This window comes from Corvus kubaryi, unplaced genomic scaffold, assembly GCF_017639235.1.
Source record: "Corvus kubaryi isolate FWS band 111438036 unplaced genomic scaffold, C.kubaryi_AGA036_p1.0 65055, whole genome shotgun sequence".
In the NCBI taxonomy this organism is placed as follows: domain Eukaryota; kingdom Metazoa; phylum Chordata; class Aves; order Passeriformes; family Corvidae; genus Corvus; species Corvus kubaryi.
In genome coordinates this window covers 162,530-183,242 of record NW_024581730.1, presented here as the reverse complement: position 1 = coordinate 183,242, position 20,713 = coordinate 162,530, and the positions used below count along the sequence as shown (strand labels likewise).

Below are 20,713 nucleotides of genomic sequence, written 5' to 3'. Positions count from 1 at the left end.
AGAGGCAGCCTGGCTTCCCAGGGAACTTCAGTCTGAACTCAGAACAGGAAAACAGAGCCTCCCTTCAGCTCAGCCAGCTCTGTCTGTCCCGGGTCAGCAGATGCAGCTGGTGAGATAAAAAACACTTTTCCCATCTCTTTGTAGCTCACTTCTAAATTACTGTGGGGAATTTCTGCCAAGAAAGCTCCTGTATTGTTTCAGTGATTGGAAAGAGCAAGATTTGGCTGGATGCTTTTACAGTAAAAGCTTCACTGTTTTATGTAGGAAGAAATAATTAGGCAGAATTAAGGTGTCACTGCATCAAATTTAAAATTTAAATAATATTTTAATAAGAAACTTAGTAGTTTGACAAAAATAACTTTCATCAGCTAGCAGCATTACAAAGGCATGTCTCAAAGTTTGAGGAAGAACTTGCCTTCAAATTCAGCGACCATCTAAAATGAAGGTTTTTCCTGAGCACTGCAGCTGAGCTCCTCCCAGGGCAAGCACCAGATCCAGCTCCTCTACACCTGACCCTCCTTCACTAGCAGGGACAACGCAGGTAAGGGTGACAAAAAAGGAGGAATGTTGCTCAGGTGACATCAACTTAGAAGGGAACTTAAATTCCACACTGTGGAAAGCCAGGGACTGAGCAGAGCTCAGCAGCCCTGGTGTCTGTCCTGGTGGCCCTGATCCAGCTCTTCCCTGTATGGAAAGGGCAGGAACAACCACCAGGATGGTGCAGGGGGACAATCCAGCACAGTTTTGTCCATAGACTCAGCTTCCAAGTGCTTCCTTGAAATGTTCAGACTATCCCAATCTGCTCAGCAGAAGAGCAGCTGGAAACAAAAGCTGGTAGTGGAACCACTTTCCCAAGCTGGTTGAACCCTTGCTGTAACAAATGGCATCCCTTGGCAGGAGCAGCCTGCAATCAGCCCTTCCAAAAAGCACTCAAGGGACTTGTTTCCAGAGTCCAGTTCCTTGTGGCAGAGGTTGCTCCTGCAACAGTTCACAACCCCAGTCCTTCCAGGCTCTCATAGCTCCATCCCAGCTCAGTGGTTCTGAGGGCAGGTTTTCCTTGTGTGCCCAGGCTGGTGGCAAACGCTGCAGGTCCGTGGTTTCTTGGCAGCAGATCCTGAGGAGAGACTGCCTGGTCTCTTGGCCTTGCTTCCCAACCCTCTGGAGTATCCATTGCTGCCGAAGTGGTTCAAAGAGTCATCTCCAGAAGGGCCTAGAGATAAACAACTTGAATTTACAGATCTTTGAAAACATAAATAGGTGACAAACACAAGGTAAATTCAAAATAGCAGATGAAGGATTCTCAGATTATTCCTGAACCTACAGTTGCTTCAGACTTGTCTGAACAGTGAAATGTTACCCATTTGTCTTGCAGCATTAGAGACATACGGGAACAGCACAGGGAAAGCTGATCTGCCTGCTGGCATACCCTGGTCTGCAGCTGAAGCAGAAACAAAACATGGCAGAGAAGAACTTGGGGTTTAAATAGTTTTGAAAACTTGATTTTACCCCTTTAGGCCCAAATGTCTGAGGAGGAGGAGGATCTCTCACAAGACCACATATCTCCCTCTGTACCTGGTTATGTCTCTTTTTTGTCAGCTCTCTCTCTTTTGCATCCTTATTTTGTCATTATTTTTGTTTTCAGCAAGTTTCCACACTCAGTTTCATCTCTGATCAAAGCTCCAGCATGACTTGCCCTTTCCCTGCACCCCTAAACTAGGGCAGAGGGAGCAGCACAGTTTCCCTGTGGAAACTGGATTTCTGGCATGCCAGAATGGGGTTAGAGATGTCCAGAAGTGGTGCCACGGCTCCAACTCTGGACCAAGTCAGTAACAGCTCTCATAAAGCTGAGCACTGTAATTTGGGAAGACAAATTCCCAAACAGACTGTTGGAAAGAGTGCTGGGCTTTATCCAACAAGTCATGGACAGACAGAGGATGAAGTTTACTGCACATAGAAGCCACGCATCCTGCTTGGATGTGTGCTGTGGGGATGTATGCTGCCAGCACTTGGAAAGGTAAGCCAGACTTTGTTGTTAAGAGCAACATCTGAAGCGCTGTAAAGCTGCTGACAGATGTTTTGAAGACAAACCTGACATCTGTTAAATGTATGGACCTCTGGAGATCAGCCAGTTCAACCCCCCTGCCAAGGCAAGGTCACCTGGAGCAGGTGACACAGGAACGTGTCCAGGTGGGTTTGAATGTGTTCAGAGAGGGAGACTCCATCACCTCCCTGGGCAGCTGTTCCAGAGCTCTGCCACCTTTAATGTAAAGAAGTTCTTCCTCATGTTGATGTCAAGCTTGTAGTGTTTTAGTTCCTGGCCATTGCTCCTCATCCTGTTGCTGAGCACCACAAAAAAAAGTCTGGCACCATCCTCTCAGCACCCACCTTTGAGATATTTATATGCATTAGAGATCCCCTCTCAGTCTTTTCTTCTCTAGACTAAACAGGCCCAGCTCCCTCAGTCTTTCCTCATCAGAGAGATGCTCCAGACCCTGCATCATCTTTGTGGCCTCCACTGGACCCTCTCCAGCAGCTCCTTGTTTTGTTCAGCTTAAGAAGAGCCTCCAGCCCTTGTGCCTCCCCCCAGCCCGGCCATACCTGGTGCCACGTTCTCATCTGCCCACTGGAAGAAGCCGCACTGCTGCTCACGGGGCTTGGGGCAGGTGTGGAACTGCCGCCCCTTGTTGGGCCCGTCCTTCTGCACGGTGCGTGTCACGGCAGGCTGGTCACAATTGCACACTGCGCCACCTCCAGCATCCCGGCTGCTGCTTCCCAAGGGCTCTCTCCCTCCTCCTGGGCGCTGGAATCCCGCTGCGGCTCTTCCAGCGGTGGGCTGGAGCTGCGTGGAGCTGCGGGGAGCTGCGGTGCCTCCATCCTGTGGCTGCTCGTCAGCCCAGAGGAAGAAGTTGCAGGTGCTGGAGCTGCACTTGTAGAACTGGCGGCCGCGGTTGGGGCCGTCCTTGCGCACAGTCAGCAGCAGCGCCTCGCTCCCGCAGTTGCACACCACGGCATTCCCATCGTCTGGAGCGACTGGAGGAGCAGCCCTGGGGGTCCTGGAGGAGTTGATGGAGAGCAGGTGTCCCCGTGCCAGGTTTGAGGTCCCCCTGGCTTGCCTGCTCTCACTGCTGGCTCTGTTCAGGGAGTGGTTGGCCTGCAGGTGATGCCCGGGCTGGGTGGTGGACAATGCAGGTTGGGATGATCTGTGCAAGTACTTAAGGTCCAAGAGCTCTCTCAGCATCTCATCGCAGCCTCCAATGCAGCCAACAAACTCCAGAGGCATCACAGGGGGAACGCTGCCTTTCTTGAATTTAAATTTCAGTCTGCAAGGAAAGGAAGAGTCAAAGTCTCCCAGTTTCTCATCAACAGACCTCAATTTAAACTTGAATTTTTATTTATTGTTTTGATTCTGCTATATGGAGACCAGTTTCCCCAACCCCTCTTCTTTCCATCCCCAAGCCAAGTGCTACTCCAGCTTTCCGAGACTGGAATGGAAAATGGTTGTCCAGCCTAGCCCATGGAAGTCTCTGCCCCAGTGTCCAACAGGGGATAAGTGGCATGACCCACCTGTGAACTGGATGGGGTTTACACACATCACAGACGCTCTCATCCCTGGTCACATCCAGCACGAAGTCAGGGAACCAGACTGCAGTTTTACAGGCTGGATAGCCCATGCAGCTGAGGTAGAACCTGCCGTGGGACAAAGGCACTGGATGAGGAAAAGGCAAAGTCAAGACAGTCAGGGATCCATTCCTGTGTCTTCTCAGCCGTCAGAAATTGTCAAAACTGCAATTTTTAAGGGCAAATACCCACTTGACAAGAGGTTCAGCTGAGTCCACACAGCTCATGTAGCTGGTGGAGTCAGCAAGCTGCAGCCCAAGGTTTCCAAGCTTTTACCAAAGGAGGTAAATGAATGCCTGGAGAAACACAAACCAACACAGGAGGCTACAAGAGGGAAAGTCACCAACCCGCCATTCTTCCTGGTCTTCAGGACCATGTCACTGTTGCACTGGGGACACTTCCGAACAGAAACAGGCGTTTCTGGGTATACCTCATCCTGCTCTGGAATTTCTGCAGCTTCTCCAAAATACTGAGCCAGGGCCTGGTCCAACCTGTGAAGAAATGAGCAGAGCATCCTGTGTGTCCCTGCAAGGAGCAATCAGGTGCTGCAGTGACTCAGAGCCTGCTGCCCCCCACACAGCCCCTCTGAGCTTCTCCACGAGTACACTGACTCAGCGCCACATTTCTGGAACAGGAAAGGTGTGGGTACAACATGAGAGGTCAGTGCATGCTGCCATCCCCAAATTTAATCTTAACTGCTCATCCTGGTTTAAACCCTTAGCTGTCAGGAACTCCTGACAGCGTGCCAGGCTGCGAGTCATGCTTTCCCATGCAAGTGCCTATACACAGGGGGCAGAGCTCCAGGGAAACAGTGTGACAGGATCCCTCATTCCAGGGAAACAGTGTGACAAGGTCCCTCACTCCAGGCTGAGCTTCAGATGAGCAGCCAGCAGCTCCCAGCAGAGCAAAGCAAAAGGAAGAGGGAGGGCAAAGGCAGGACTCACTTGTTGGCTCTGGCCACAGCTTCAATGAAGACTTGCTTGTACTTTTGGACCTGCTGGTGCAACACTACAGATTTGTCTTTCTTCCCCTCACAGATCAGTTTTAGATCAGCCTCCAGCTCAGCTCGAAGGTCAGGCTTGGACATCTCGTAGCCCATGGAATCATAGCCTGAGGAATATATGGAATGGTAAGCGAAAGGAAGGAGCAGGTAAAGGACCCTGCCATCTTTGTAAGGGCTCTTCCCTCACCTTCCACCAGCCCCATGCCCAGGTGGCCGGGCAGGAAGCGCTGATCTGCTGTAAGCCCCACGTACATCCGCGTCTTGATCGTCTCGATGTGCTCGGCATGGGTGGCATCAGTCCCTGGAAGCAGAGAGATATCAGTCAAATCAAGGGCCAAGGAGTGATTTCCCCTGTGCCCAGGGACAAGGACACAACTTATGGTGAGGAGCAGCACTGCCCTGGTGCCCCACTGGCACTGAGGCCAGCACGCTGCTGGTGGCACACCCTCGACATGAAACTGCCCATCTCCCTGGGTACTGGAGGTGCTCTGCAGGCTCCTGAGGATGTTTGGACTTTGCCCTCTATATCCCTTTATTATGCACATTTAAGTGATTTCTTATCTGCAGCAACATTTGGAGAATTCCCTGGGGAGAACTCCCTCTGCCAAGAGCGAGAGGCCACGCTGCCCACACTGACCAATGCCGTGTTTTTCCATGAGAGCAATGAGATCTGCTTCTGTGAGGAGCAAGGGAGGACTGGTTTCCCCATCCACCATCTCCACCGTGGTGGGCTGAAAGCGAGACCCCTTCTGATACAGCGGGATAACCTGAAGGGAAGGAGAATCTCTTTGAAAATGCTTCCTGGTCCATTCACTCAGGACAAAGGCTCTGAGTGAAACGGCCAGAAATGGTCAAAAGATGTTTTTCAGAGAGGTCTGAAGTTGGCAGTGAAGGGCTACTTCAGCCTCTCCCACTTATGTCACTCAAGGGGATTACCTTATCACTCCACTTGTCGTAAGGATACACTTCCAGGTAATTTCGGGCCAGGATCATGAGTCCTTGAGCAATGAATTGCTCGTTGGCAATGTCGATCTCCACGGTTGTTTCCTGTCCTTTGGCATCTTGAGAGCAGCAAGCCAAGAAGTGGCGCACGATGAATTCGTAGAGTCTCTGCTCATTGCCCTGAGATCGAACAGTGGGAAGGGTCAGTGTCCTCCCAGGTTAACAAGACATCACAAAATCAGTGGGAACTCAGGTGAGGATTTTCTGCTAATGACCATGTTAAGACTTTTATCTTTATTTATCAAGCAACACAATCCATCCAGCTCCCTCTGGTTATACCCACCTGCAGGTTGCTGGTGTATTTTGTGGGGTGAATGGGAGGGTGAGCCTGATCGGATTTGGTTCCACTCCGAGGGGTTGGCCCACCCTGATCCAAAATCCTCTGTGCAAACTCTCCCCAGTTTGGGTCCTGTGTTTGCTGTTCTACCAAGGCAGAGAGGTTCAGCTCCTTGGGGAAAATATTGGTCTCGGTTCGGGGGTAACTAATGAACCTTAGGAAGAAAGACAGGAGAGCACTTTGAGAATTGCTCCAAGATGCTTCCCATTTTGGACAAAAGGCCATTTACTTTTAAAAGAATTAAGTTTACCAAGCCAAGTCTTGCTTTCTTACCCTTTAGTATAGAGTTTTTCTGCTAATGTCATCGTTTCCTTTGCATTTATTTTCAGTTTGCGGGAAGCCAATTTTTCCAGTTCCTGCATTGGGAAGAGCCAGAAAACCCAAAAGTATTAGTGGATAATTCAGAGCAGTGAGTAAAACATCTGTTCAAAGTTCTTTTCAGAGAAATTCTTCCCAGAGTTCAAACATACCACAGTGTCCAGGGGCAAGGGCCTCCATTTGCTCTTTGGCTTGCTCACAACATCAACAACAGTCGCTACTGGATCCTAAACACAGTAAACAAAACCCACATCTCCTTTAGGAGTTTACACAAACTGTTCTTTAAAAGTCTTGAACAAGACAGATACAGGGAATGTTTGGCTGAATCTGGATTATGCAACTATTTACAAGCTTTCCTACCTCCATACACATCTGGTAAAGGACCAGGCACGCTGTGTGATTGAAGAGCCGGTTCCTCTTCCAGTTGAAGACCACACTGCCATCTTCATGGTTGTGGGTCACTGTGATGGACAACAGAGCTGGCTGATAGAGGAGCCACAAAATGGAAATACCACAAAGGCACTTGGAAACCTTCCAGCTCTGCTCAGTGGTCACGGCAGAGGAAGAGGAAACCACCTCTGCCACATTTGGTGTTTGTTGCTCCAATGTTTTTCCTTTCTATCCACATCAAACCCTCCAAGATGGAGCCCAGGGCTGTGTTTCCCCAAACATACCCTTAATTTTGAAGAAGGCTTCAGGAACAAAGGCCTGGATGGCTTTGAAGCGTTCAACTACAAATCCCAGTGTTGGGAACTGGCAGCTGCCGTAGCTGATGAGCTGATCTGCTAAAATATCAGGGAAGATCTTCCGCAGCCTCAGAGTCTGGAATCTGGTGAAGGCAGCACCTGAGGAAACAGAATGGGCACCAGAACTGAATAGTACAATGTTGAATGATAATCACAGCACTTCAGATCCTTTTAATAATCTGAGCATTAATTTTACTCTGTTTAATACTCAGTTGAAGAAGCTTGTCAGTATTGCATGAACTATAAACTTAATTATTTGCTTAAAGGAGAGATTTCCTCATTTCAGGAAGAATTTCTTCACAGAAAGGGCTGTTAAACATTGGAATGGACTGCCCAGGGAGGTGGTGGAGTCACCATCCCTAGAGATGTTCACAAAACAACTGGCTGTGGCACTCAGTGCTCTGGTCTGGTTTACAAGGAGGGGACTGTCACAGGTTGGACTCAGTCTTGGTGTTGGTGATTCTCTGATTCAAAGAGCACATTTCCCGTAAAACACAAAATGTCATTTAGTTGTATCTGATCTAAAAATCAGGTTTATGACACTACAGAGAGCATTTCTGCCTTGTGTTGAGGTTGCAGTAACAGATGTTCACGTACCTATCCTGAGGTCCAGCTCCTGCCTGACGTCAACGGCATCGCTCGTTTTTTGGTCGGGCTGGGTGAGGTTCTCGCAGGCTGATCTGACAGCATGAAGTGTGATCTCAGAGAAGCGGGCTCGGAAAACCTGGAGGTTTGGCTTTACTGCCAGATACACACAGAAGAGAAATCAGAGTGACTCAAACACCAATGGAAAGGAGCAATTAATAAACTGCTATTGTTGAGAGAGTGTGCTGTCAACTGATTCTACAGCTTTCCAACAGCTGGATGCATTTCTGATCTATCAGAGCCACATATTGATCAGAATTAGCCAGCATTTAACCTGGACACAATAAAATTGAGAGTTTTCCTCTGCTAAAGGAGTTGTTGAACCATCAGAACATTAAAACTCAGACTGATGAAGATGCTCTACACACCAGCTCTGCACACATGGATGATCTCAAAGCCGATGTTCTCTCCTTCTCGATCACAGTCAGTCCAGATCACCAGGGCTTGGCACTGCTGGATTTCTCGTTCAAGGGTTCTCTGAGAGGAGAAAAACAACACAAGGAGAACATTCCAGGCTGCTTGCTTTGTCATTTAATTTCAGAATGACTCACTGAACACGAAACGCAACGTGTATCCATGGAGATGGGTTGTTGCAATAACATCTTGTTATTGTGTGTCTCAGGAGATCAGGCAGCTTTCAAAAGATTTGAGTCATTTATTTACATCTAATTCTGTTAAAAGCTTGGCTTGGAGTGAGATGTACCACAATCTGTTTTCTAAAAATGTCTTTTTCTATAAAACTGAGACACAATCACCGATTCCACCTTGTTGGAAAAAAACATTTCTATTTTTAGCTTTAGCACTACTTGTACATGAGAAGAAGAGTTTCAATGTCACAAATGAACAGCATATATAGTCCTAGGAAATGTAGGAGGAATCTGCTAAACTGCAGAAATTTGAATGTTAAGGACAAAGATAAGATCATCCTTCTGTCTGGGACAATATTTGTTTAACCAACCCCTGAGCTCAGTTTCAAGGAAAGTCTTAACCATGATGTACCTTGATATCCAGGTAATTTTCAGGGCAATACTTCTCAATTTCAGCATCAAAAAGAGCTAAAGGGTTGCAGCTATGCCTGGAAAACAGAGGACAAACATGTGTGCATCACATAAACTAAAACACACATTTGTGAGACACTAACTGGTGCTCTCCAAGTACTGGAATTAATGTATTTTATTACAGGCCTCGTCTCAGACAATGCAGAGCTCACATGAAATGCTGAGTAACATTTAAAAGCAACAGAATGAAAAACCAGCCAGAGAAAACAGCAAATCTGGAAGGCAACAAGCAGCTTCTCCTATTTGAAGCCCAGAGAACAAAAGGAGGTAAGGCAGAGAAAGAACCTTGCTTCCCAGAACAGCTCCTAGCTGAACAAAGAACACATAACCATCCCATTTTGGAATCAGTTTAATTCCCTGCCTTGATGTATTTTAACCAGTATTACATCTTTAGGATTTTTTAGCACTCTGAAGACAGGAATTTGAAACAATATTTTGGCTGTTTCGTATAAAATTTGGAACTTATCACCCTGCTCTGAGTTAGAGTCCCTCCCTGCCCCCTTGTCTTTGAGGTTGCCGTGTCCCAAGGCTGTGTGAAGGAGGTGCTTGCAGTGTTGAGGATGAGAGCAGGAGGTGACAGGCCCTTCTTGTGAAGGGCAAGAGGTGACAAAGCCCTTCCTGCCAGGGGCATGAGGTACCAACCATTTGCGAAATGGCATGATAAAATCATGAGCCAGTAAATGTCCTGACACGGATGTCATCACCATGGTAACGTTCTGCAAGAGACAGAGCAAGGAAATTAGTGCCCATCACTCACCAAAAACTACCCACAGCCCCCAAATCTCCCTTGGGTTCTCAATTTACATTATTAGTGACACCTTTCTCCTGTTAATCATGGAATGGTTTGGGTTGGGAGGGACCTTAAAGCCCCATTCACTGCCACCTCCTGCCATGGGCAGGGACACCTTCCACTATCCCAGGTTGCTCCAAGCCCCATCCAACCTGGCCTGGGACACTTCCAGGGATGGGGCAGCCATAACTAATACATCATAACAAGCTCTATCCATGGCCTTATCCTCAGTTTTTGTAGGAAGCTCCCAATTCTAAACAGCAATGTGGTTTTGACTGACATAAAACCAGAAAGCTGAAAGATTTAGAGCAACAAAACAGGTGGCTGAGCCAAGAAAACAACATCTGACTTTTCCTCATCTCTGGGCAGAACATCCCCATGGCTGGAGCTGTGTTTTGTAACTCCTGACAAATGGCTTTTATTAATTAGTATTTGTACTTCATTAATCCAGCAGCAGATTGAGAGAAAACTCTTACCTGGCCAAACATCTGGTAGTCGTATTCATAGATCTTGTTGAACTTGGAAAACCCTTCTCTCTGGAAGGAAAAGAATTCCTGAGTTTCTGGCTTTTAACAGAAAACAAACTCTTAATTTTTTTTTAATTAATTTTTTAACAAGAAACAAATCCATCCCATCTCGCTTTATCCACACTGGGATGGAGGCACAGGGCAAAGGAAAACCAGGTACTGGAGCTAACAGGAATTGCAGCAAGGGGATGGAAATCTCCTGTACCATTTATGGAGACACTGAAACGGTGATTTCCAAGGTAAGAGGATTTTAAACCATTCCTGAGGGTGATTCCACGGTTATCTCCCCATGGATAATGAAGAACTGATTTGTTTAATGGGGCTGGCCAGTGTTCAGGAACTCCTGACAAACACCTGTCCTGTTCCAAGTGACAAGTAGTGTCCCCAGGGTTACCTCCCACCTAAATGGGACTCATGGAAGTTTCTAGATTCTGTATTTGCTGCTTTTTTTACAGAAGCAGGATGATTTCTTCATTGGGACTGTCAGCGCCCAGGTTCTCAATAACACCTTTTATTCAAATAAAGGAGGTTGGAGCCATGTGGGGGTCAGCCTTTTTTCCCAGGTAACAAGTGACAAGATGAGAGGAAGGAGCCTCAGGCTGTGCCAGGGAAGGTTTAGGTTGGACATCAGGAAGAATTTCTTCATGGAAAGGGTTATCAAGCATTGGAACTGCCCAGGGAAATTTGGAGGCACCACCTCTGGAGGTATTCAGGGAGTGACTGGAAATGGCACTCAGTTCTCTGGGCTGGGTGACAAGGTGGGGATTGGTCACAGGTTGGTCTTGATGATCTCAGGGGTCTTTTCCAACCTCAACGATTCTCTGATTCTGGTCTAGAAGCACCTTCTAGTTCCTAAGTTTGGAAACAGCAGGTGATTATGCAAACTGTTAACGGTCACAACCCAGAGCAGCAGGGAGGAGAGATCTTTCAATTCCTCTTCTCCAAACCATAGCCTGTTTTTGCTTTATTGGTGAACTCCAGCAAACCCTGACGCTGATGCTGCAGAAGTGGTGCTTTTGGATAGGAAAATGCATGCCAATGGGTGGTGTCAGTTTCTGAAGCCTCTGTCACACGCTGCTAACCCAGGAACGACCCAGAGAGCCCTCACCATGGAGCTCAGTGCCTGGGGAAGGCAGCCTGGGCAGAGGGAGCTCCCACTGGACTTAAACCACAAGGATCTGAGACTCCCAAATACATTTGGGCAAGCGGTGTTCGTCCACAGAACAAAGCCATTCTTGTACCCTCGTGTGTTCAGAGACACAAACAGTGCCAAGTGTGGCACGTGCTGACGTGAAGTGTCCATGCCAAGCTCTGCCAAGAGTGCTGGGGCTGCCGCACATGCCATGGACCCTCCCCAGCCAGCTAAGCCACTCCTGTCCGTGTACCAGGGTGCAGCACCATGTGGGGTGTTCCTACCCGCCGCATCCTGCTGTTGGAGAGCAGGTCAGCGATCCCTCGGGCAGCATCGTTCTTCTCCGCCACGCAGAGCACCTTGCGGATCCTCTGCAGCGCCAAGTCCTCGGCGGCCCGCGAGAAGAAGCGCCAGGGCTGGGGCAGCATCCTGCCCCTGGTAAACAGCCGCACGTAGAGGTTCATCACAGGAGGTAAAGCCAGCTCCCGCGGGGACAGGGCATGCTGCTGCTCCGCGTCCCGGGGCCGGATCCTGCCGGCATGGAGAGAGATGGTTGATGTCACCGCTCGGCCGCTCAGCCTTTAACCAGCCCCGCCGGGAGGCTCAGGGCAGCCCCCCCGGCGCCGCACGGGGATGGAGAAGGCGTCACCCTCCTCCGGACACAGCTGTCGGGGGGTCCCGCATCCTGTCCCTCGGCCCTCTCCTGCCCTGCAGGGGCTGCCCTCTCCCCCTACGGCCGGGGCAGCGCAGCCCCCTCGCCACCCCTGATCCCCCCGGGCTGTCCCTCAGCTGGGGCAGCCCCCTCCCTCTCCCTTCCCCTTCCCTTCCCTTCCCTCTTTCCCCCCCGTTCCTCCCTCACCGGCCGATCTCCCGCGCTCTCCTGTCGCTCCCCCTTACCGTCACGTCCTGCCGTAAAGCGCAGCCGCGGTTGCGGCACAGAACTACAACTTCCAAGATGCCCCGCGGCGTCCCCTGTGTCCCCTCCCGCCGCGGCCCCGCCTCGATTTTCCCGCCGCCGCTGGGCCCGTCCCAGGATCGGTAACGACAAAGGGCGACGACGGTAAAAATAAACAACTCCAGCTGAGGAAGAGGAGGAGGCGGTGGCCTCGCTTCCTGCCGGCGGGGTCGGAGGCCGCGCGTCATGTGACTCCAAGATGGCTGCGGGGCCGTGAGGAGGCGGCGGCTCCGGCCATGGAGGCGGCGTGAGGGGGACACGGGGCTGCGGCTGCGGCGGGGCCGGGCCGGGGCTGCTCCGGTGCCTCCCGCGGGGCCCGGCGGTGGCGGGGGAACCGGGGGCGCGTCGCTGCTCCATGTCGGTCCCGTCCTGCGGGAAATATGATCAGCGCCCCTGACGTGGTGGCCTTCACCAGGGAGGAGGAGCTGGAGGATGATCTGTACCGCGAGCCGCCCCTGCCCGAGGAGTACTCGGTGCCGCTGTTCCCTTTCGCCGGCCAGGGCGCCAACCCCTGGGCCAAGGTCGCCGGCTCCAAGTTCACCCGGGACTTCATCCTCATCTCCGAGTTCTCGGAGCAAGTGGGGCCCCAGCCCCTCCTGACCATCCCCGATGACGCCAAAGTGTCGGGCACCTTCGATCTCAATTATTTTTCCCTGCGGATCATGTCTGTGGATTACCAGGCATCCTTTGTGGGGCACCCTCCCGGCTCTGCCTACCCGAAGCTGAACTTTGTGGAGGATTCCAAGGTGGTGCTGGGAGACTCCAAGGAAGGGGCGTTTGCCTACGTGCACCACTTGACCCTGTATGACCTGGAAGCCAGGGGCTTTGTGAGGCCCTTCTGCATGGCCTATATTTCTGCTGACGAGCACAAAATCATGCAGCAGTTTCAGGAACTCTCTGCCGAGTTCTCCAAAGCCTCTGAATGCCTGAAGACGGGGAACCGGAAAGCTTTTGCCAACGAACTGGAAAAGAAACTGAAAGATCTTGACTACACCAGGACTGTCCTGCACAACGAGACTGAGCAACAGAAGAAAGCCAACGACAAGGGGTATTACACAACCCAGGCCATTGAGAAGGCCAACGAGCTGGCCAGCGTAGAAAAGTCAATCATCGAGCATCAAGACCTGCTGAGGCAAATCCGGTCATATCCCTACAGGAAGCTGAAGGAGTCTGAATTTCACCCCTATGAGCCAGAGTGTGCCCTGGACCAGGCTGACGTGGATGGCGCTCAGGACCCAACTGCCTCTGATCCTGCTGAGCCTGGTGAAACTCACCTTTACACCCACATGCCATCCTACACCCCCAAGCTCATCAAAGCCAAGTCTGCCAAGTGCTTTGACAAGAAGCTGAAGACACTGAAGGAACTCTGTGATGTTTATTTTTTCACCCAGACCCTTGACCAGTTGCACCATATCGAGAGGACTTTTCGAGGTGATGTGTGTTACCTCCTGACAGAGCAGATCAGCCGGGCTCTCCTAAAGCAGCAGAGTGTCACCAACTTCCTCTTTGAGGATGTGTCTTTCCTAGATGAAAAACCTCCTGAAAAACAGTACAGAGGCTGCCAGGGGCTCGGCCAGGATGCCATAGATGAAAAGTGTTCAGAAGAGTCCCTTGCTCCTAAAGTGGTCATCAGCCTGGGCTCCTACAAGTCCAGTGTGGAGTGTGTGCCCATCAAGATGGAGCAGGAAATGGAGGACTCTGAAGAACCCAAAATGTCTGAGTCCGTGATGTCTGAGCATCAGGAGAACCTGGACTATCTGGATGCAGATATCAAAGGCAGCATCAGTAGCGGGGAGAGCATCGAGGTGCTGGGAACGGAGAAGTCGGGATCTGGGCTGACAAAGTCAGAGAGCCAGGCCAGCCTGCCCGTCATTCCCAGCCCCCAGGCGGGCCGGAGCAAGGTGGGCAGCCGGCGCACAGTCAGCGAGGACAGCATCGAGGTGCTCAGCACGTGTCCCTCCGAGTCCCTCATCCCAGAGGATTTCAAAGCGAGCTACCCAAGTGCCATTAACGAGGAGCCCTACGTGGATGACGACGAGGGAGGCCTTCGCTTCACCCCGAGACTGAACCCGGACGTTGACGATGGGCAGGACGACGTCTCAAAGCAGGAAAGCTTAGTGCAGGTGGATGCTGCCTGTTGTATCGGGAAGGAGAGTCCCAGCTTCCTGGAGCCCCTGCCTGAGCTGGGGCAGAAGCCGTGCGAGGAGGACGGGGTGGTGCGGATCCCCCCGCAGCCGTACCGGGCGGCCGAGCAGGGGCTGCGTGGGGGCTTCCCCTCCCACGATGGCCTCTCGGGGGGGCTCCTGCCCTATGAGCTCGACTCACACTACCTGACAGGCAGCAGGGAGGTCAGTAAGAGCAGCCTGGACGAGTGCTCAGACTCCATGAGCTACATCAGCAGCGCCGCCTCCACGTGCTCCGACAGGACCCCCTCTCCCGCCCATCTGGCCTGTGCCACCGGGGAAAGGCACAGAAAGAGGGCTGGGCAGAACGCGCTGCGGTTCATCCGCCAGTACCCCTTCGCCCACCCCGCCATCTACTCCCTGCTCAGCGGGAGGACCCTGGTGGTGCTGGGGGAGGACGAGGCCATGGTCAAGAAGCTCGTGACGGCGCTCTCCATCTTCGTGCCCAACTGCGGTGTGTATGCCAAGCCCGTGAAGCACTGGGTTACTTCCCCTCTGCACTTGGTGGATTTCCAGAAGTGGAAGTTGATCGGACTCCAGAGGTAAATCCCAGGATCTGTTTGCTTTAATAGGGTCGAGGTGTGTGGTAAGAAGTTCATCTCAGAGGGCAATGGGTGTGCAGGGGAGGTCTCTTAATTACTGGCACAGCTACCACGGATTTCTGCTGGTGGGATTTATTTTGGAAAAGGGGTAGATTTGCATCTCTGCATCCAGCCTCACTTGAGAGTTAATGTTTAAAACATCTGCTGGGCACTTGCTGCCTGCCTTAGGTGAGTTCCTTGGCCAGGAGGTTTCCTTCTGGTTTAGGTCTTTGCCTGGCAAAGCAGAGAACAAACACCAGAGTCCCACTGTGTTCCTGGATGATGTGATACAAGTGTTTGTGGAGTCTGCGTGCTCTGCTTTGCCATCTCCTACTGGAACTCTTCTCACATTTCTGGAATTTTAGGGTTAATGGTGCTGTGCTGGGGGGAGGGTTTTTCCTTGTGGAGCCTGTTGAAGAGGTGATGATATCTGTATGTCAGAATTGGAGTGCAGCACCTCGGGCTGTGCTGGTGAGGAAGAAAGGCCCCTGGAGCTGTGCAGGTGCAGTGTTGGGACTGTAGGAAACCTCTGCTTAGGGTGTGGACTGTCCCAAAAACAAGTGCCCCTTCCCAACACCCAGTCCTGAACTGTGGTTTCACAGCTCATATTAGCAAAGAGTGTTTGCTCAGCTCAAGGGCCCTGCCCTTGTTGATGTTATGAACAGGATTTTTTTGTGTGTTCCAGGATGTGTTCTGTGCTTTGGGTGCAGGTATGGCAGGGAATGGCCATTGCTGTCACCAGCGTGGAAAACATGAGTCAGAGTGGCAGCCCAGTGCTCAGAGCCGGGCTGGAATAGCTCCTGCAGGAGTGCTTGTAAACAGCAGGAAAATTAAAACACAGAAACCTGCTTTCTGAGCTGCAAAGTATTGTATTGCTGGGGGATGTGGATGGTGAAATTACCCAAAAACTGTGAGTTTGCTCTCATTCCTATGCTCGTGAGGCAGGATGACAGCTCTGCTAACAGCTGCTCACAAGCTCTCTATCTGTCAGTGAGGTTTTTAAAAGCCCCAAGTGTGTACTCATTGCTCAATGTTTGCGGTTAGATGCAATTTTTATAAACAGAAAACTTTATTTAAGAACTGTCTGTAACGTGTGTCAGTCATTTCAGCTCTCCTCCGTGGAATGTTAATTAAGTGTTGAGTTTAATGTGGGTGCTCTCCACAAACCATTTGTATGAGGGCTCTGGGAAGGGACTTAGATGCTAAACTATTTATTCTAGTAAGGATCCTGTGTCTCCTAAGGCCAGGTGCTGCCTGGGCACAGGGACAGCCCCTACACCAGTTGGAGCTCCCAGTTTGAGGCTGGGAGCCATATCTCAGCCCAGCAGCTGTCACCACAAAGAATGGAGGAGCTGAAGCATAAGCTCATAATTTGCATTTCAATAACATTAGGTTAAGCTTGGTAGGTAATTGTATCTGCTGTGGGTTTGCACCTGAGTGCACCTGAATGACAAATAGCCAGGGAATGTTGTGGGTTAAGGATGGTTCTCCCTTTCGGGAAATGCAGAAGGTTCTGCATCACACTGGGCTTCGACCACGTCAGAGCAGCTCCCTCCCAAAGCAGTTTGGGGGGAACATGGAGCTCTTGGAAAGGGGGGACTGCTTTGGGTTTCTGAGTCACATCGAGAAGCTTCCAGCTGCTGCATGATGTGTCTGCTCACCAGAGGTGTCCTATCACTCCCTCTCCATGTCCCTGAAGGAGAAAGCTGACCTGAAGTGTGGTGGTTTATGCTGTAGCATGCACAGCACTGATCAGGGCATGTGGGGATCCAGGAAATCGAGGTTTCTTTGGGATCTGGCAGGCTGGAGAGCCTATTTGTCCCCTCTCTTCCGTGGAAGGCTTTATTCACCCACAGAGGTCTTGCACCAGCTCATCAGCTAGAGGGAAAATACACGGGATAGAGGGCACAGACACACCCTGCTGCTTAACTATTGGCTCCCCTCCAGCCGTGACCTCTCTCTTGCTGTTCCAGGACAGTGTCCCCTGCTGGGGTGAACGTGCTGCATGCCCTGAGCCGGTACAGCCGCTACCTGAGCATCCTGGACGCCGACAGCAAGACCCTGCGCTGCCCCCTCTACAAGGGCACCGTGGTGGCCCGGCTGGCTGACCACCGCACGCAGATCAAGCGCGGCAGCACCTACTACATGCACGTCCAAAGTATCCTCACCCAGCTGTGTTCTAAAGCCTTCCTCTTCACCTTCTGCCATCATTTGCACCTTCCCATCAGCGAAAGGGAACCGGAGGAATCCGTTGTGAATCGCAGGATTAACTTCCTAAAGCTCCAGCTGGGCCTTGCCAATGAAGATATCAAAATAGTGCAGTACTTGGCTGAGCTGCTGAAGCTGCACTACATTCAGGAACCGGGGCAGGGGGGGAACCCCCTGCTCAGATTTGACTATGTTCCCAGCTTTTTGTACAAGATCTAGCCTTGCACAGGCTGTGTGCCCGCGTGCTCAGAGTCTGACAGAGCTCATCCGTGCTTGACATTGCCGCTGTCTGCAGTAGCTCTCACCCATCGGGAAGGGGCCCAGGTGTTTGTGTCTCTGCTCCGCAGGAATCCAGGTCTGCAGGAGCGGATTTCTGGGTGTCCCCTGTAGCCAAAAGCGTAGATGTTCCATCACATAAACCATCGGGCACACTGTAAATGTCAGAAGGGGCACTGTTAACTTTTAAAGTGGATCATGGCAGCATCCCAGGGGGGTTATGGCATGGAGGGAGGTGGGCTGTCTTGGGGATCAATACTGACTAGTGTGCAGCCCCCCAAACAGCACAGTGCTCTGCACGCTTCTGCCAGAACCCTGAGCACTGTCTGTCCCTTCCATAGAGCCAGGGCTGTGACCAGAGGTGTAAAGGCCATGTCAAGTTTTTTATCCACTGATGTGTCTGTCCTGTGAGTGTAGCTCAGAGCACCCTGCCAGGGCGGCAGCTCATGGGTCTGTTGCAGCCACAGTGGATGGTGTCCCTTCCTGCACTTCCTGAGTTTCTTGGCCCTTCCCAGGACAGGTTGTCCCTGGGTGAGTGGGAGCACAGCAGAGGCACACATGCTTCTCTCCAGAAAGGGTTTGCCAGTTTCTCCCAGTTTTGTTAAAATCAGGAAGGTGGAAGCACTCCCTAACGCTGGCAAGCCCCGAGCCGCTGTGAATGTAGAGCACTGTGCCTTGTTCATTTGTCACGTCCGATTTGCTGGGCGGCCTCTGAGCAGGTTGGAGTGAGACTGGGAATCCTCAAAGAGTGTCAGGTCAGGGCTGGCTTTTTAAAGACAGAAGGGAACTGAAGGAGGGTGAGGACCCTATTTTTAGGTGCTTTTTGTGATGGGGAAACGATGCGATTCAGCTGGAGCCATGCTGTGAGACTGCAGGGTGTTACCACAGGCTGCCTGGCTGGTGAGGTATGAGTGCTCAGGAGAGATTGGGGATGAATGTACTAGATTCCATGTTGTATCCGTAATAGTTTAGTTTATTTTTTTTGTTGGGGAGTTGGTGTTTGTGCTTTGTGGTAAAACAGGGCTGACGTCACTGCGTGCTGCTCCTGGCTGAGCCATTGTCGCGTCTCGACTACCTCTCCTGGGGCTCCTGGGTGGCTCTGGATGGGGCAGAACTGCTGCTCTCTGAGCCTGGGTACTGAGAACTTTTCTTTTCAAAGCTTCTATGCCATAAAGGATGTATCACCAACGTGGTGACATTCCCAGATCGTTCCTGTCAGTGCCGAAAGCTTTGTGCCTGGGCGCAGCGCTTCCCTCTGGAGTCTCATAGGTGATACTGGGCCCGGGCTGCTCTGCCTGGTGTCATGTGGCAGTAGCAGCTCCTGAGGTACTTCTAAGTAAGAAAAGTCTTGCTGGGAAAGATAATCTTGGTTTTAATTCTTTTTAATGCTGATTAGGGGGTAAGAACAGCTGAGATCGTACAAGAGCTGATCTGTTCTTTGGTTTGTTGGTTTTTTTTAAACTTCTGTTTATGGTGATAATGTAAGGCAGCTTTGGAGATGAATGTGATCTTCCTTCTGAGCCTGGGAAGTTTCTGTGTACAGCCTGGGGTTCCCTAGTGTGGCTTAGACCCCACGGAGACTTGCTGTGAGACCTGCACTGCTCCAAAACCATGTCCTGCAGGCAGGGAGGCTCCTTGGGGAGGCTGTCATTTTGCACCAGCATCTGTGCCTCAGGATCGTGCCGCCTCCTTCTCTCCCCTGGAAAGGGCTCTCTGGGGTAGAAACCAACAGGGCAGAAAGGCTGTTTTTAAGGTTATTGCTGTCTGTGGTGGCTCAGCCAAGTTGGCCTCGTGGTACTTTCCAGAGAGATTTCCTGGGTAGGGGGTTGCTTGTGATGGTGTTTTGAGGTTGTGGTTGGAAGCAGTTTGGTGTGGCCTTTGCTGAAGGTGAGCGGGATCTCTCTGGGGCTGCTCACCTTTGCCACGTGTTCAAAGCCTTTTCCTGTCCTGCCTGTGCCCTCCTGTCTCATGTGAACTGAGTCTGCTGGTGAAAGGCCTCCATGTCCATCAAATTGGCTGCTTCCTGAAGTGACTCAAGGTGCCCCCTGGTTGATTCATCCGCACCCAAACTTCCACACTAAAGCTGAGGTGAGATTCCCTGGGGGAAGAGGCATCTGAGTAAATGAGTAGTGCAGGTGACACCAGGCAGATGAAAGCTCCCAGCGTCCTGCTCTGGAGCAGTGCTCAAAACAGGAGCTTGTTTCCTGCTGAAAAACAACCTAGTGCTGTTTGGGTTTAAGGAGGGAGGGAGGGAGAGACTTTTTTCCTGCTGACTCACTCACGTCTTCCTCCAGCGCGGAGTGGGAGAGATGATTAGTGGTGGCTCATCTTAGTCACAGTGGTCTCTACCTGTGGTGTTCAGCTGTGCTCATAAAATGATAAATAACTCACTTCTTGCTCCCTCTGTCCAACCTGGAGTATCTGATATTCAAGGCCGTGTTGAGCAATACTTGCACTACCACCTGTATGACCCGCTTCACCTCTCTACCACAAAGCAGCTCTGACTGGGGAGGATGCCCCGGGGGCTTGGCTGAAACATCACCCAACAGGAGCTCTGGGATTGTCTGCAACTGGGAGCTGTGGAGAAACACGCCCTCAAGTGCTTGTCCTCCTCTCAGCAGTGTAACCTCTGAACTCGGACTGCAAAGGGGGAGTTAACACCAGGCTGTGGCACCTTGGTGTATTTGGAGCCCAACCTGCCCTCTCTGCTTGTGGTGGCAGAAACTGGGGGGATTCCGAGAACAGCTGGTGTTTGGGAGCTGAATTCCTCTTTCCTCTGTAATTTCTCTGTCTTTGTTCTTCTGCTCCTGTACAGTACAGATCCCTGTATTGGCACTTTAGGACTTTCCCCCGTCTCTGCTGTGGTACCTCACCAGTTTCTGATATTCAGACTAACAGCAAGCCACAACCTTTGCACTGATAGCTCCTGCCATGAGTTCTGGCACGTGTGTCGTTGTCTTGCCTGAGCCATCCTTTCACCAGGAGCAGGGTGGGTTCCTGGCAGTGGTAGTGCCATCCTCACCAGCCTCTCAGCTGCCAGAGCCAGCGGTGCCCTGCATGGCCATCTCCTGCTTCTGTGAGTGCTCCCAGCCCAGCATGTCCCCGCTCCTGCACGGCCACGCCGGCTCCCTCCTCGCCGCCAGGGAGAGGAGGTGTTTGACCTGACCGAGAATTCATCAGTGCAGAAGCCTCCCCCGGCCAGGAGGGAGGGCTCCCATTTCTCACTCCTCCTCTTCCTAAGTGCCAGCCCCTGCCCTGCTCTCCACTAACCCGCCGCTTCCAGCTCCCACCCCAGGAGGGTCAGCCATAGCTGTAGGTGATCTTAACCCTACAC

General features: G+C 51.5%; 2 protein-coding genes across 3 annotated transcripts; one reads left to right on the top strand and one right to left on the bottom strand.

Annotated features, from left to right (window-relative positions):
- Positions 1–305: 305 nt before the first annotated feature.
- On the bottom strand, positions 306–12,106 carry LOC121672929 (DNA topoisomerase 3-alpha-like). 2 transcript variants are annotated; one of them, XM_042045861.1, is made up of 20 exons: positions 12,074–12,106; positions 11,461–11,707; positions 9,994–10,053; positions 9,370–9,443; positions 8,669–8,744; positions 8,038–8,146; positions 7,622–7,765; positions 6,953–7,123; positions 6,639–6,739; positions 6,431–6,505; positions 6,234–6,316; positions 5,907–6,114; positions 5,558–5,743; positions 5,259–5,388; positions 4,809–4,922; positions 4,563–4,728; positions 3,966–4,109; positions 3,565–3,687; positions 2,599–3,320; positions 306–1,210 (listed from the first exon to the last, which is right to left on the bottom strand). In XM_042045861.1, the coding sequence occupies exons 2-20, from the start codon at positions 11,638–11,640 to the stop codon at positions 1,032–1,034; spliced, it is 3,045 nt and encodes a 1,014-aa protein (XP_041901795.1). In that variant the 5' UTR covers positions 11,641–11,707; positions 12,074–12,106; the 3' UTR covers positions 306–1,031. The 2 variants fall into 2 exon arrangements, with proteins under 2 accessions (XP_041901795.1, XP_041901794.1); XM_042045860.1 differs by lacking the exon at positions 12,074–12,106 and adding an exon at positions 12,036–12,065.
- A 52-nt stretch (positions 12,107–12,158) lies between these two features.
- Positions 12,159–19,769, top strand: LOC121672930 (guanine nucleotide exchange protein SMCR8-like). Its single transcript, XM_042045862.1, has 2 exons — positions 12,159–14,856; positions 16,869–19,769. Exons 1-2 carry the CDS (start codon positions 12,512–12,514, stop codon positions 17,320–17,322), a joined length of 2,799 nt encoding a protein of 932 aa, XP_041901796.1. The 5' UTR covers positions 12,159–12,511; the 3' UTR covers positions 17,323–19,769.
- The last annotated feature ends 944 nt before the right edge of the window (positions 19,770–20,713 follow it).